The sequence below is a fragment of the Lolium rigidum genome, chromosome 6 (assembly GCF_022539505.1).
Source record: "Lolium rigidum isolate FL_2022 chromosome 6, APGP_CSIRO_Lrig_0.1, whole genome shotgun sequence".
NCBI lineage: Eukaryota > Viridiplantae > Streptophyta > Magnoliopsida > Poales > Poaceae > Lolium > Lolium rigidum.
In genome coordinates this window covers 342,753,709-342,767,731 of record NC_061513.1, presented here as the reverse complement: position 1 = coordinate 342,767,731, position 14,023 = coordinate 342,753,709, and the positions used below count along the sequence as shown (strand labels likewise).

Sequence of the window (14,023 nt, the reverse complement as noted above, 5' to 3'; positions counted from 1 at the left end):
CCCACCACCCTCCTGCAGTATCCGAGGACGTAAAGAATGTTTACGCGGGGCGACTCGGTACTCCGAAGTTCAGTGTGCCATCTTGTGCAGCCTAGAGGCAGAGCTCCAAAAGCGTTTTGAGCACCACGACCCTTGTGAGATGATGCGTGAGCTCAAGGTTATCTTTGAAACTCATGCGGCCGTGGAGAGCTATGAGGCCTCAAAACAGTTCTTTGGCTGTATGATGGAAGATGGCAGCTCCGTTAGTGAGCACGTGTTCGCCATGTCCGGACACGCGAAGAAGCTCAGTGACTTGGGGATGATGATCCCTAACCAGTTGGGTATTCATCGTGTCCTTCAATCACTGCCACCAAGTTACAAGAACTTCGTGATGAACTACAACATGCAGAACATGAACAAAGATTTACCTAAACTATTCTCCATGTTGAAATCTGCTGAAGTAGAGATACGGAAGGAGAACCAAGTGTTGATGGTCAACAAGACCACCAGTTTAAAGAAGCAGGGCAAGCCTAACAAGGGCAACTTCAAGAAGGGCAACAAGAAAGTTGCGGCGCCTCCTGAGAAGCCTAAGGCTGGTCCTAAGTCTGAGACTGTGTGCTATTACTGCCAGGGGAAGGGGCACTGGAAGCATAATTGCTCCAAATACTTGGCCGATCTGAAGAGTGGCCACGTCAAGAAGAAAGGTATATTTGATATACATGTTATTGATGTCTATCTTACTGGTTCTCGTAGTAGTGCCTGGGTATTTGATACTGGTTCGGTTGCTCACATTTGTAACTCGGAACAGGAACTGCGGAATAAACGAAGCCTGGCGAGGGACAAGGTGACGATGCGCGTTGGAAATGGATCCAAGGTCGATGTGATCGCCGTCGGCACGCTCCCTCTACATCTACCTTCGGGATTAGTTTTAAACCTCAATAATTGTTATTTGGTACCTGCGTTGAGCATGAACATTATATCTGGATCTTCTTTAATGCAAGACGGTTATTCATTTAAGTCTGAGAATAATGGTTGTTCGATTTATATGAGTAATGTCTTTTATGGCCATGCACCTGAGATGAATGGTTTATTCTTGTTAAATCTCGATAGTAGTGATACACATGTTCATAACATTGATGCTAAGCGAATTAAATTGAATGATAATTCTACTTATATGTGGCATTGTCATCTTGGTCATATTGGAGAGAAGCGCATGAAGAAACTCCATTCCGATGGACTTCTTGAGTCACTTGACTTTGAGTTACTTGACAGATGCGAAGCATGTCTAATGGGAAAAATGACTAAGACTCCATTTTCTGGTACAATGGAGCGAGCTACAGACTTATTGGAAATCATACATACCGATGTGTGCGGACCGATGAGTGTAGCATCGCGTGGTGGTTATCGTTATGTTCTAACCTTCACGGATGATTTGAGTAGATATAGGTATATTTACTTTATGAAACATAAGTCCGAGACTTTCGAGAAGTTCAAGGAATTCCAAAGTGAAGTAGAAAATCAACGTAACAAGAAGATTAAGTTTCTGCATTCTGATCGCGGAGGCGAATATCTGAGTTATGAGTTTGGCATGCATTTAAAGAAATGCGGAATACTTTCACAGTTGACACCGCCGGGAACACCACAACGCAATGGTGTGTCCGAACGTCGTAATCGAACTCTCTTAGATATGGTTCGCTCTATGATGTCTATTACCGATATGTCGTTATCGTTTTGGGGTTATGCATTAGAGACAGCCGCATTCACTTTAAATAGGGCACCATCTAAATCTGTTGAAACGACACCGTATGAATTATGGTTTGGGAAGAAACCTAAGCTGTCGTTCCTTAAAGTTTGGGTTTGCGAAGCTTATGTAAAGAAGTTACAACCTGACAAGCTAGAACCCAAAGCTGGGAAATGCGTCATCATAGGATACCCTAAAGAAACAATTGGGTACACTTTCTATCATAGTTCCGAAGGCAAAATCTTTGTTGCCAAGAATGGATCCTTTCTTGAGAAGGAGTTTCTCACTAATGAAGTGACTGGAAGGAAAGTAGAACTCGACGAGGTTGATAAACCTTCTCTCATAGATCAGAGTAGCGTAGTGCCGGAAGAAGTTCCTCGCAGCCTGCACCGATAGGAGAGGAAGCAAATGATGATGATCATGAAACATCGAACGAGGAAGCTACTGAACCTCGCAGATCGACGAGGGAACGTACCACTCCTGATTGGCAGGATCCCTGTCTAAATGTCATGATTGTGGACAACAATGATGAGGACCCTGCGACGTATGAAGAAGCAATGGTGAGCCCAGATTCCAACAAATGGCAAGAAGCCATGAAATCACGAAATGGGATCCATGTATGATAACAAAGTATGGACTTTGGTAGACTTACCCGATAGCCGCAAGGCTGTCGAGAATAAATGGATCTTCAAGAGAAAAACAGATGCTGATGGTAATATTACTGTCTATAAAGCTTGACTTGTCGCAAAGGGTTTCCGACAAATTCAAGGAGTTGACTACGATGAGACTTTCTCACCTGTAGCGAAGCTAAAGTCTGTGAGGATTTTTTTAGGAATAGCTGCATTTTTCGATTATGAGATTTGGCAGATGGATGTAAAAACGGCGTTCCTTAATGGTGACATTGAGGAAGACTTGTATATGGTACAACCCAAAGGTTTTGTCGATCCTAAAAATGCTGACAAGGTATGCAAACTTCAGCATTCCATTTATGGACTGAAGCAAGCATCCCGGAGTTGGAACCGACGCTTTGATATGGTGATCAGAGACTTCGGGTTTATACGGACTCATGGTGAGGCCTGTATTTACAAGAAAGTGAGTGGGAGCTCTGTGACATATTATTGATTGGGAATGATATAGAACTATTAAGCAGCGTTAAAGGTTATTTGAATAAGTCTTTTTCAATGAAAGACCTTGGTGAAGCAGCATACATTTTAGGCATCAAGATTTATAGAGATAGATCAAGACGCCTAATAGGGCTTTCGCAGAGTACATACCTGGACAAGATTCTAAAGAAGTTTAGAATGGATGAAAGCAAGAAAGGATTCTTGCCTATGTTGCCAGGTAAGGTCTTGATTAAAACTCAAGGTCCGGCTACGGCAGATGAAAGAGAGAGGATGAGCAAGATCCCCTATGCTTCGGCAGTAGGCTCTATCATGTATGCCATGCTTGTGTACCGGACCGGATATCGCACATGCTTGTTAGTTTGACCAGCGAGATATCGAGTAGTGATCCAGGAATGGAACAACTGGACGGCGGTCAAGAATATCCCGAAGTACTTGAAAAGGACTAAGGATATGTTTCTTTGTTATGGCGGTGACCAAGAGCTCGTTGTAACCAGTTACACCGATGCAAGTTGGAACACCGATCCCGATGACTCTAAGTCTCGATCGGGTACGTGTTTATATTGAATGGTGCGGCGATAAGCTGGAGCAGTTCCAAGCAGTGCACGGTGGCGAAATCTTCAATAGAATCTGAATATATAGAGGCTTCAGAGGCTTCATCGGAAGCGGTATGGATGAATAGGTTTATTGTTGAGCTTGGTGTGGTTCCTAGTGCATTGGACCCGTTAGTCATTTATTGTGACAACACGGGTGCCATCGCCAATGCAAAGGAACCAAGGTCACACAAGAAGCTAAAGCATATCAAGCTGCGTTTTCATTCGATTCGCGAGTACATTGAAGATTGTGAAGTAGAGATTTGCAAAGTACACACAGATCTGAATGTTGCAGATCCGTTGACTAAAGCTCTCCCTAGGGCAAAGCATGACCAACACCAGAATGCTATGGGTGTTAGGTACCTTACAATGTAATCTAGATTATTGACTCTAGTGCAAGTGGGAGACTGTTGGAGATATGCCCAAGAGGTAATAATAAAGTGGTTATTATAATATCTTTGTGTTTATGATAAATGTTTGCATACCATGCTATAACTGTATTAACCGAAACATTGATACATGTGTGTTATGTAAACAACAAGGAGTCCCTAGTAAGCCTCTTGTATAACTAGCTTGTTGATTAATGGATGATCATGGTTTCGTGATCATGAACATTGGATGTTATTAATAACAATGTTATGTCATTGGTTGAATGATATAATGGACACACACCCAAATGAGCGTAGCATAAGATCAAGTCATTAAGTTCAATTTGCTATAAGCTTTCGATACATAGTTGCCTTAGTCCTTCGACCATGAGATCATGTAAATCAGTTACACCGGAAGGGTACTTTGATTAAATCAAACGCCATTGCGTAAATGGGTGGTTATAAAGATGGGATTAAGTATTCGGAAAGTGTGAGTTGAGGCATATGGATCAATAGTGGGATTTGTCCATCCTGATGACGGATATATATACTCTGGGCCCTCTCGGTGGAATGTCGTCTGATTAGCTTGCAAGCATATGATTGGATCATAAGAGATGACATACCACGGTACGAGTAAAGAGTACTTATCGGTAACGAGGTTGAACAAGGTATGGAGATACCTATGATCAAACCTTGGACAAGTAAAATATCGTGTGACGAAGGGAATTGGCATCGTATGTAATGGTTCAATCGATCGCTAAAGTCATCGTTGAATATGTGGGAGCCATTATGGATCTCCAGATCCCGCTATTGGTTATTGCTCGGAGAGGAGTCTCTACCATGTCTGCATAGTTCGCGAACCGTAGGGTGACGCGCTTAAGGTTCGATGTCGCATAAGTAGATTCGGAATATGAGATGGAGTCCGAAGTTTTTGTTCGGAGTCTCGGATGGGATCCGAGGATATCACGAGGAGGTCCGGAATGGTCCGGAGAATAAGATTCATATAATGGAAGTCATTTTCCGGGGTTCGGGAAAAAGTCCGGTGTTTTGACCGGAGCTTCTAGAAGGTTCTAGAGGGCCACCAGTGGGCCCACCACCCCGGGATAGGCCACATAGGCGCCACATGGCATGGTGGGTCCTGCCCACTATGACATGTGGGCCCAGGCCGGCCCCCCTGGAGATAAGATCTATCTCTAGTTTAAATGGTTTAAATCTAGAGATAGAATCTATCTCTAAAAAATTAAAGTGTTTAAATTAGAGATAAAGGGGAACACTTGGGGGAGGGGTTTCCCCCCCCCCCCTCCATGCGCCGGCCAAGGGGAGGGTGGGCCCTAGGCGAAACCCTAGGCCGACCCCTCCACCTATATAAGGAGGGGAGGGGGTGGCCGACCTAAGCCCCCCTGATCCAACCCTAACCGCCCCCCTCTCTTCCTCCTCCATACGCTGTGCAGGCTTAGGCGAAGCCCTGCAGCAACTCTTCTCCACCACCACCACCACGCCGTCGTGCTGCTGGGATTCCGTGGAGATCTACCACACCTTCGCTGCCCGCTGGAACGGGGAGAGGAAGGGGCTTCATCGATACCGTACGCGCAACCGAGTACGGAAGTGCTGCCGGATTGCAGCACCGGAACGATCGTCTACACCAACAACGAGATTAATCTCGTAAGGCTTTGGAATCTTCGAGGGTTAGTCTCATCTCCATCTCGTTGTTCAGATGTCACATGTTAGATCTTGGCTTTTCCATAAATTAGATCTTGGATTTATTCATCTTTGCGGTAGGAATTTTTTTGTTTTCTATGCAACGAACCCCATCAAGTATTGTGTTGTGAACTGATTAAGAGGGGCAAACCACACTAGAGAAAGCCCATCTCCAGATCTCCCTACGCTGCAACTTACCTCGACACTAGCCTACATGCACAAAAATAACAGACACCTAGAGAAAGCCCATCTCCAGATCTCCCCTACGCTGCAACTTAGCTCAAATCAAACACTAAAACGGCGCACATGATTTGAATCAGACAACCCTAACACGCGAGGGCATTCAAAATCGCCGAATATACACGAAGACATCGAAGCTACACAAGCAATTAAGAACACACAACACATTTTCGTAACATAACACTGCAGAAATAGGAGAATAGGATAGCTGATTCGAGAAAAACCTGTTGAAATTGGGCCTGCTAGTGACGCACGGGGAAGACGCGCGAGCTCCTCGACCGCCTTGAGATCTACTATACCCGCACGGCGAGGACGACGACGGAGGCGAGCTCGCCGACCGCCTTGAAACCTCTGCTTCGGAGAGGAACTCTCCAAGGCTCGGCGACGACGAAGGCGGTGGCGAACTCGCCGACCACCTCGCGGACTCGTTCCCCTCTCCCTTGCTGAAATGAAACGGAGACAGGCAATAACGGACAGATAAGGCGAAAAGACATGGGCCAAAATAAACGGGTAACGGGCAACCCGGCAAAGGACATGACAAAACAGACAAACGGGTGCACGAATCTCAATGATGATCGAACGGCTAAAAAAATTGACTGAGACCTGGACTATTCTCAGGCGACTGAGACATAGCAAATCCGTATTTATTTAGCATATGTGGATTAACGTGGTGCTTTGTAAAAACTTCTTATTTTGCTTTTAGTATATAATAGATAGATAATAGATTTGCCAAGTTAAAATTGAAGAGAGCCAATTAAACTTACCGGGAACGAGATCAAGTCAAGTCGCAAATCTACAAGGAGTCAAAATCAGAGAAAGCACAAAGTTAAGTTTGGATTAGAGGAAGATTGTTGGAGTTAATCCAAATACCTCTCGATCGAATCCTTAGTCAGTACGTGATGTGTCGGTAGCAGTACTGACGTAGTAGCCTTAGTTAACACATACAAATCCAGTTACTTGGGAAATTAAAGCAACGATTGATGGAGAATAGTGGTCTCTCCAGCTTACAACTCCGACGACACTGAGCATGAACAGTACGGCTATATTCAAAGACTCGACCCTGTCAGGTGAACCACTGGTTCGGCCTGTACTTGGCGCTGGCCCGCCGTGGGCGCATGACCCGCCCGCTGGCCGACACCACCGGAGCAGCAGGGGCGGCGACGGGATCATCCCAGAAGTCCCTGAAGAGGACAAGGACGACGCTCACGTTGTCCGGGCTGCCCGCGCGCACCGCGTGCTCCGCCAGCTCCTTGGCCAGCGCGGTCGGCGAGCCCCTGCCGCACAGCGTCGCCACCCACGGCGTCGTGACCCGCACCCTGCTGCGCAGCTTCCGCTCCACCAGGCGGCACGCCGCCGCCGGCGACACGTGGTCCCACAGCCCCGCCGTGGCCAGGATCAGGAACTCGTCACGCGGGTCGCGGGCCACCGCCGTCACCTCCGGCTCCGCCGTCACGTACTGCTTGTACGCAGAGCTCCCTGCATGCAGCAGGGTCATCATTACTAGATAGTCTTCAGCGACCATCGATAGATCGAGAGAGAAATTAAGCCTGAAACGAACGATTGAGCTAGCCAGGTCGTGTACATACCGAACGCGCGGGAGGTTTGCAGAACGCCGTCCACGGTGTTGGTTGATTCGTCCACGCGGCCTCCGGCGTTTTCCACACGCCGCTTCTCATCCGGCCTATTGGGCTGCTCACGCAACACAACATGTGTGTACTGTAAGTTTTTTTCACACATACAGAATCAGTCATAAAATCTGTACTTCATCACTTCAACATGTCTTTAAAGCTTCCTCGCAAAAAAAATGTCTTTAAAGCTGATGCGCTTTTGCCACAGTGGAAGAAAGACCATATGCATGGACTGCAATGTGGAGAAGATGGTGTTGGGCGCGATTTCGTGATCATGGCGCTAGGGCATGGGATAGTTTGCTTCAATTTTTGTTCTTTCTTGTGCTTGATCGACCTGGAGTCATGTGTCAGCTCTGAGCTGTGCTGGTTTGTTTTGAGTCCAGGAACAAGTAGTGCTCCCTTTATTTTCCTGGAGCTTTTTTTCTCCTATCTAGCTGTTTCTGTTCGTAGCTTCCAGCAGGAAAGGGTGCAGGCAATGGTGGTCCATATGCCCACACAGGGGCCTGGGCGTTGCTCAAGAATAGCATTAGATGGGCAATGCCCAGCTCGTGGATATACACTAGAATTGCATGGAAACTTTTACCCTACGAAGAGCCTTCACATGCGAGCAGTGAATCGCCATCACACTTGTGATTTCAGTGTCCACCTTTGTATGGGCGCGTATGGCAACTCAAACATCCATATCCTACTGCTCTAGGCATCAAGGCATGTATAGCCTCACATGCATGCTCATCATGCCATATTTTCTGACTTTTTTGTTTTGTTTTGAAAACGGCATACTTTCTGATCTTGCCACTCTATTATTCACTTCCTACAGCTTGATTTATTTCTAGCAACACAAGCAAACGTAGTCGCCAAATTTGCCAACAAGACCTCCTCAGTACCAAATATACTTGGACCCCTTTTCTCATTCTGTAAAACCTTTGCTCAATTCTGTTGTGGTGTTTCTTGTGTCAGCTTGTGGAGCTTCGTGAATCAAGTTTATGCGAGAATTTCCTAAAAATTTCAGTAGCATAGGAGAATATGTCTACAAAATTAGGGTTTTGGACTTCCAGCTCTAGGAACAATACGTTGCATGAACTAGCTTTAAATATTCTTCAAAGAATCAGAGTATGAGGCCACATCTAACTTCAAAATATCATGACCTGTTAAATTGTCGTTTGAAGAATCCAAATATGAGGTCATATCTAAGTTAAAATTCCCATTTTTATGTTGAGTAGCCCTAACAATCGATGCCGGCCTTGTAGAACTACTACAGAAGCGCAGATTAACACCTAGCAGTCACAAGTTGTTAAAAAATGACTCACAACTCACGAACCGCATCTAGATATGAAACATACAGCAAGCATGATATAAAAGGAAGAAAAACACCTTACGCATGAAACCTAATTTCCTTCTCCGTGTTTGGAATGATTGAATGAAGTACGAGATACCTATTGTATTGAAGTTAATGAACATCGTCCAAGAGATGGTACGTGATTACCCGGTGGTCGGCGGTGAGCTGCACGGGGTCGCCGCCGCGGGAGATGACGGCCCTGGAAACGCCACAGTTGGCGAGCACGAGGTAGTCCTTCAGGACCAGCGCCACGAGAGCCGTGGCGCCGGCAGCCGCCGTGCCCGTGGCTGATCCGCGCATGAGCACCTCCTCGTCGACGGCCAGGAACGCGTCCGCGATGGCCTCCCTCCACCATCCCTCCACGTCCCCCCGCGACCCGTGGAGGAACCGCGGGAACAGGGCGGACAGCTCGCCCTCGATCTGCTCCGAAATGGCGCCGTGCAGCCGCTCCGACAGACGATTGGCGACGGCCGCGCCAAAGTGGCCGTCGAAGACACCGAAGTAGTCAAGGCCGAGGGGCGGCGACAGCGTCGTGAAGGACGGCACGGCGGCAAGGGCGTCCGTCAGCTCCGGGAGCCTGCCCTGGAGAGAGGCGATGCCGTAGGAGAGGTACAGCGTCGGGCAGTCGCCCCACGGCGGAACCGACGACGGCGCCGTCTCCGCTGCTGGGGCGTCGCCGTCACCGTCGCTTGGCATCACAATCTGGCAAGTGATCGGTGTGTTTCGGTTGTTACCACCACCTAGCAGGGACAGAGAAGGGGGCTTTGCTGCTGGCTCCAAAAGCTGAGGCAGTCGGAGTTACTACCACAGCTCCAAGGAGACGAGAGGCGAGTGGCAGAGACCAATGGAACGGTTGCAGAGCAACTTCATGTATGTCCCTCCCTTTCATTAAGAGCATCTGACCTTGTTGGCTCACTAGTGATAAGCAGGTCTCTTGTTAGTTTTTGGTTGGCCGGGCAACAAAAAGTGGTAGCTTCGAAATTCCTTTGTATATATGTATATTCTCAAAACTTTGACAACAAAAATGTGCACTGTGTACACGATGCATTACAAAGGTGGAACTCTAGAGTGCGATTTTTTTTATACACATTAAACATTTATGTTCATGTACTGCGGATCTTGTCTCAGAGTCATGTCCTGCGGTTCTTGTCCAAGAGGTAAAGCATATCTTGGAGGTCTCTCAAGAAGTGTTTGATCCAAAATACTTGGTGCTCCCTGTTCCCGAAGACCGTATGCATAAAGGAAGATTTGATTCCTTGCAAGCGAGTTTGCACTAGTAGAAAACAGGCCTAATGTCGCGGGTCGTAAGGGCTTTTTGTCGCAGGCGGCCAGCCGGGACAACGGGGGCGTGACAAAAGGTCCAACCTTTTGTCCCGTGGAAAAGGTTGATTGATTGGGCAGAAAAATGTATGCCAGCAGGGGCTAAAGAAGTGTTGATTAAGGCAGTAGCACATGCTATTCCAACATATATTATGAGTGTTTTCAAACTTCCGGCTTCAGTTTGTGACGAACTGACTAAATTGGTTCGCTAATACTACTAGGGAGTGGAAAATGGTAAGAGGAAAATGGCTTGGCTAGCCTGGGACAAAATGGTTTTACCTAAGTCGCATGGTGGCATGGGCTTTAGGGGTATGAGGTTGTTCAATCAGGCACTACGTGTGAAGCAAGCGTGGCGGTTCTTGATAAGCCTGATAGCCTTTGTGCTCAGCTCCTCCGTGCTAAATACTTTCCCAAAGGTCATCTCCTAGATACTGTCTTCACTGGGAATTCCTCAGCCGTGTGAAAGGGAGTGGAGTATGACCTAGAATTGCTGAAGAAAGGGATGATATGGCGAGTCGGAAATGGTAGGATCATAAGAGCATGGAGGGATCCTTGGATATCGATTATCGAAAGGTCTAGAGTTTCAGGCTTCTTGGATACTCATGGTGCTTGGAATGTAGACCGGCTAACAAAATTCTTTAGACCGGTTGATGTGGAGGCAATAATGAAAATTAGAACTTCTCCAAGAGATCTAGATGATTTCCTTGCTTGGCAACCAAAAAAATCTGGGGGTGTTTTCAGTCCGCAGTGCATACCACGTAGCAGTTGATGAGCATATTGATCAGAATGTTGGTGGGGCAGCAAGTTCGAGACCAGATGGAAAGAGGCCAGTGTGGAACCTGATTTGGAAATCATCGCTGCCCCAGAAAATGAAAATCTTCGCTTGGAAAGTTGTAACTGGTGCGCTAGCTACAAATGTAAATAAAAGAAGAAGACACCGGGAAATCATAGGAACATGTCGGCTGTGTGGTTTGACTGATGAGGATGCTCAGCACGCACTAGTCTCATGCCCATCTGCTGTCAAGATTTGAGAATGCATGGGTGAGGTGCGGCCTTTACCTCGTTGTACTCAGGTTCAGAATACGGGCCAAGAATGGTTGTTTGACCTGCTGAATTGTGTCATGGAGGATGTGAGGAACATAATTATCATGCTCACCTGGAGAATTTGGAAGATCCACGATGATTTAGCTCCTGCAAAAGCAATCCCACCAAATGTAGTGACCAAACATTTTGGAAGTGTTGGAAGTAATCAAAGGAAAAAATGACTTGTGTTCCAACGGTGCAGCCCATGGGTGCGCTTCCTCGAGACACATCAGTGAGCCATGGCCAAAACCTGATTTTGGGTGGGTTGCACTCTCGGTGGATGGATCTTTTGATGAGGAGGGGAAGGCAGGTTCAGGGATGATCCTGAGAGACTCAAATGGTGTTGTTTTATGCTCGCCTCATCCCTATTTATCCAACTGCAATGATGCTCTTGAGACAGAAATTGGTGCCTTGATGAAGGGTCTGGCATTAGCTTATCAATGGACAGAAAACCCAGTAATTATCCAAATGGATTTTGCCATTGTTTTGTCGGCGTTGAGAGATGATAAACGTAATACTTTAGTGTATGGTTGTCTGATGGAGGAAGTCAAGCATCTGATCAGTCTGAGAGAAGTTGAGCTCATGAAGGTCACCGAGATCAAAATAGGGTTGCTCATTGTCTAGCAAACTTGGGTAGAACTAGAGGGAGTACCGCTTGTTTGGTACCTCACACTCCGGAAGTTGTAACCCGCCTAGTTGCTAGGCGATTGTAACTCTATGATAAGTTAATAAAATTCTCGAGTTTCCCCAGAAAAAAAAACATCAATACTATCACATACATTACCAAATGGGCGCACGTCTTGCACATTTCTCCGGCGAGATGTTTCCCGTCAGAATTGCAGATGCATAATTATTGGATGTTTTGGTGCTTCGGCACGACGGAGTGTTTGACTTTAGGTTTTTTTCCTTGGTCTTGTATTCCTTGTGTTGGATAAAACTTATTTGTACATAACAATCTATTATCTAATCGAATGATAGAGCGAGTGCCCTTAACCTAAAAGAAACTTTGCTGGAGGTTGTTGTCAACTATTTTATGTTGGGTCGACGCAGATCACTTTGCATTGCAGTGGCGGTCACTTTGCTGGCGGATATTTTGGAGTGGAGGCAGAATCAATTGAGATCGATGGGTATGGGTGATCGACGACAGTGACACGTGAGGACAATCGCAATGGATGTTTTCTGAGTTGTCCGTGTGTCAAGCTTGTGCTGGTAGGAGATCTCGTGATCCTCGCTGCCGACGCTTGACCCTTGCGCCGGGCGGCCTTTCTCGCGTGCTCTCCGCGGAGGCGGAGCGGATCTCCGGCGGGGAGGGCTCGCGTATTGTCTGCCTGGCTAACGAAGGCTACTCCTCGGCAGAGGATTCGTGTGCGTCAGAAACTCCATTCGATGCGGCGCTGGACGTCCTGGAGGGTTCGCCGGAGCTCCCTGGCAGCTCGACGGTTTGCCACGAGAGGGCAACGCTCAGATGAGGAGTTGATCAGCGAGTTCTGGACGAAGATAGGATTCCTGACACCGGAGTCGAGGTTCTGGGAGAAGGGATCGCCGTTGAGCACAGGTAAGGGTTCTGTTGTTCTGTGCAGGTCTAGAGGGCATGGATGGGTTGAGGCGACGTTGGGTGGCGATGCAGCTTTGTCGACATCTTCGGCGAGCCGGTCGGTGGGCGCAAGCTCCCGCGCCCTAGCTTTGGGTCGCCGGGTGTGGGCTGGAGGTGCGCTAATCAGCCCCGGGCAGGCTCGTGGCGGGGGCCGCTGCCGAAGCGCCGGGTGATGCAGTCGTCGTTGCTCGTAGCATTCGTGTGCGCTCCGGCAGTGACAACGCGATCATCGTCGCCGGAGCTGTCTCCATTCACGGCGGAGATGGTAACGGTCGCGGAGATGGAGGAGGAGGACGAGCGGTTTCTGCTGCATGCAAGTGGGGCCCGCGCGCATGCGGCCGATCCATGTGGCTCCGTTTCGTGGAGGGATCTGGATCGTCGGATTGGAAATCTGAGGGCTGCAAGGAGCACAGCCAAACCAGAACCATGCACATCTTGTCGTCCACCCCTCCATCGTCGTCGCCACCGGTCTCCTCGTCTCCGTCCGCCCGCCTCTCCCCGTCGCCGGATTGTTCGCCGCCGTGAACGGTTCTTCTTTGTCAAGGTCCGCGCCACCGGCTCACTCGTCTCCATCGCCAATGTATTCTCCACCGTCGCTTTCGCACTCTCCACGCATCCGCTACACGTGGAGGCCCGGCGGGTGGCGCAGCTTAGCCGAGGTCTTGGTTGGCATGCCGCACGGCATGGCGGGTAACCAGGCCCCCCGTGGGCCTACGTCCATGCTTGTGGTGGTCGCTCCTCGCCCTGATGCCATGGCGGGTGCGGCTGGTCGCCCTGCGGTGCCGGTGTTCGGACAGGTGACACCGCATTACCAGCTGCCGGCTCCGCCTCAGGGCTTCAGCCCTCCTTCACAACAGTACTGGGGTTCGCGGGCTGCCCTCGTCCTTTCGTCCATGGCCAGTACCATCCACACTATCGGCATCAGCTCTTCGGCGGGTTTGTCTCACTCCGTCGATGCAACAACAACAACAGGATTTCGTGGGTGCACAGGGGCAGCAACGTCAGCATGGATTCACAGTCCCTCCGGTGCAACAACAGCAACATGTGGTATCGGATTTTGGGGTCCAGCGTCAGAAGAAGAAAAATAAGAAGGCGGTTGGTGCGCATGGTGTACCTCCAATGCAGCAACCGCCTCTTGCAGTGTCGACTAGTGTGGCTTCTCTCCAAGGCCAGTTTATGCCTCAAGGCCAGTTTCAGGCAGGTTTCGACTTGTGTACCTCACAGGTGCAGACTCATACTCATGCTCCTCTCCAACCTCAGGTTGTGACTCCGTTGTGTTCTAGGCAGGTTGCACTAGTGGATATTGTCAGGGCAAAGAAGTC

General features: G+C 48.4%; 1 protein-coding gene across 1 annotated transcript; it reads right to left on the bottom strand.

Annotated features, from left to right (window-relative positions):
• Positions 1–6,033: 6,033 nt before the first annotated feature.
• Positions 6,034–13,386, bottom strand: LOC124664896 (probable protein phosphatase 2C 8). Its single transcript, XM_047202317.1, has 7 exons — positions 13,325–13,386; positions 13,141–13,235; positions 8,852–8,982; positions 7,327–7,429; positions 6,814–7,216; positions 6,293–6,362; positions 6,034–6,183 (listed from the first exon to the last, which is right to left on the bottom strand). The coding sequence occupies exons 1-7, from the start codon at positions 13,384–13,386 to the stop codon at positions 6,034–6,036; spliced, it is 1,014 nt and encodes a 337-aa protein (XP_047058273.1).
• Between the last annotated feature and the right edge of the window lie 637 nt (positions 13,387–14,023).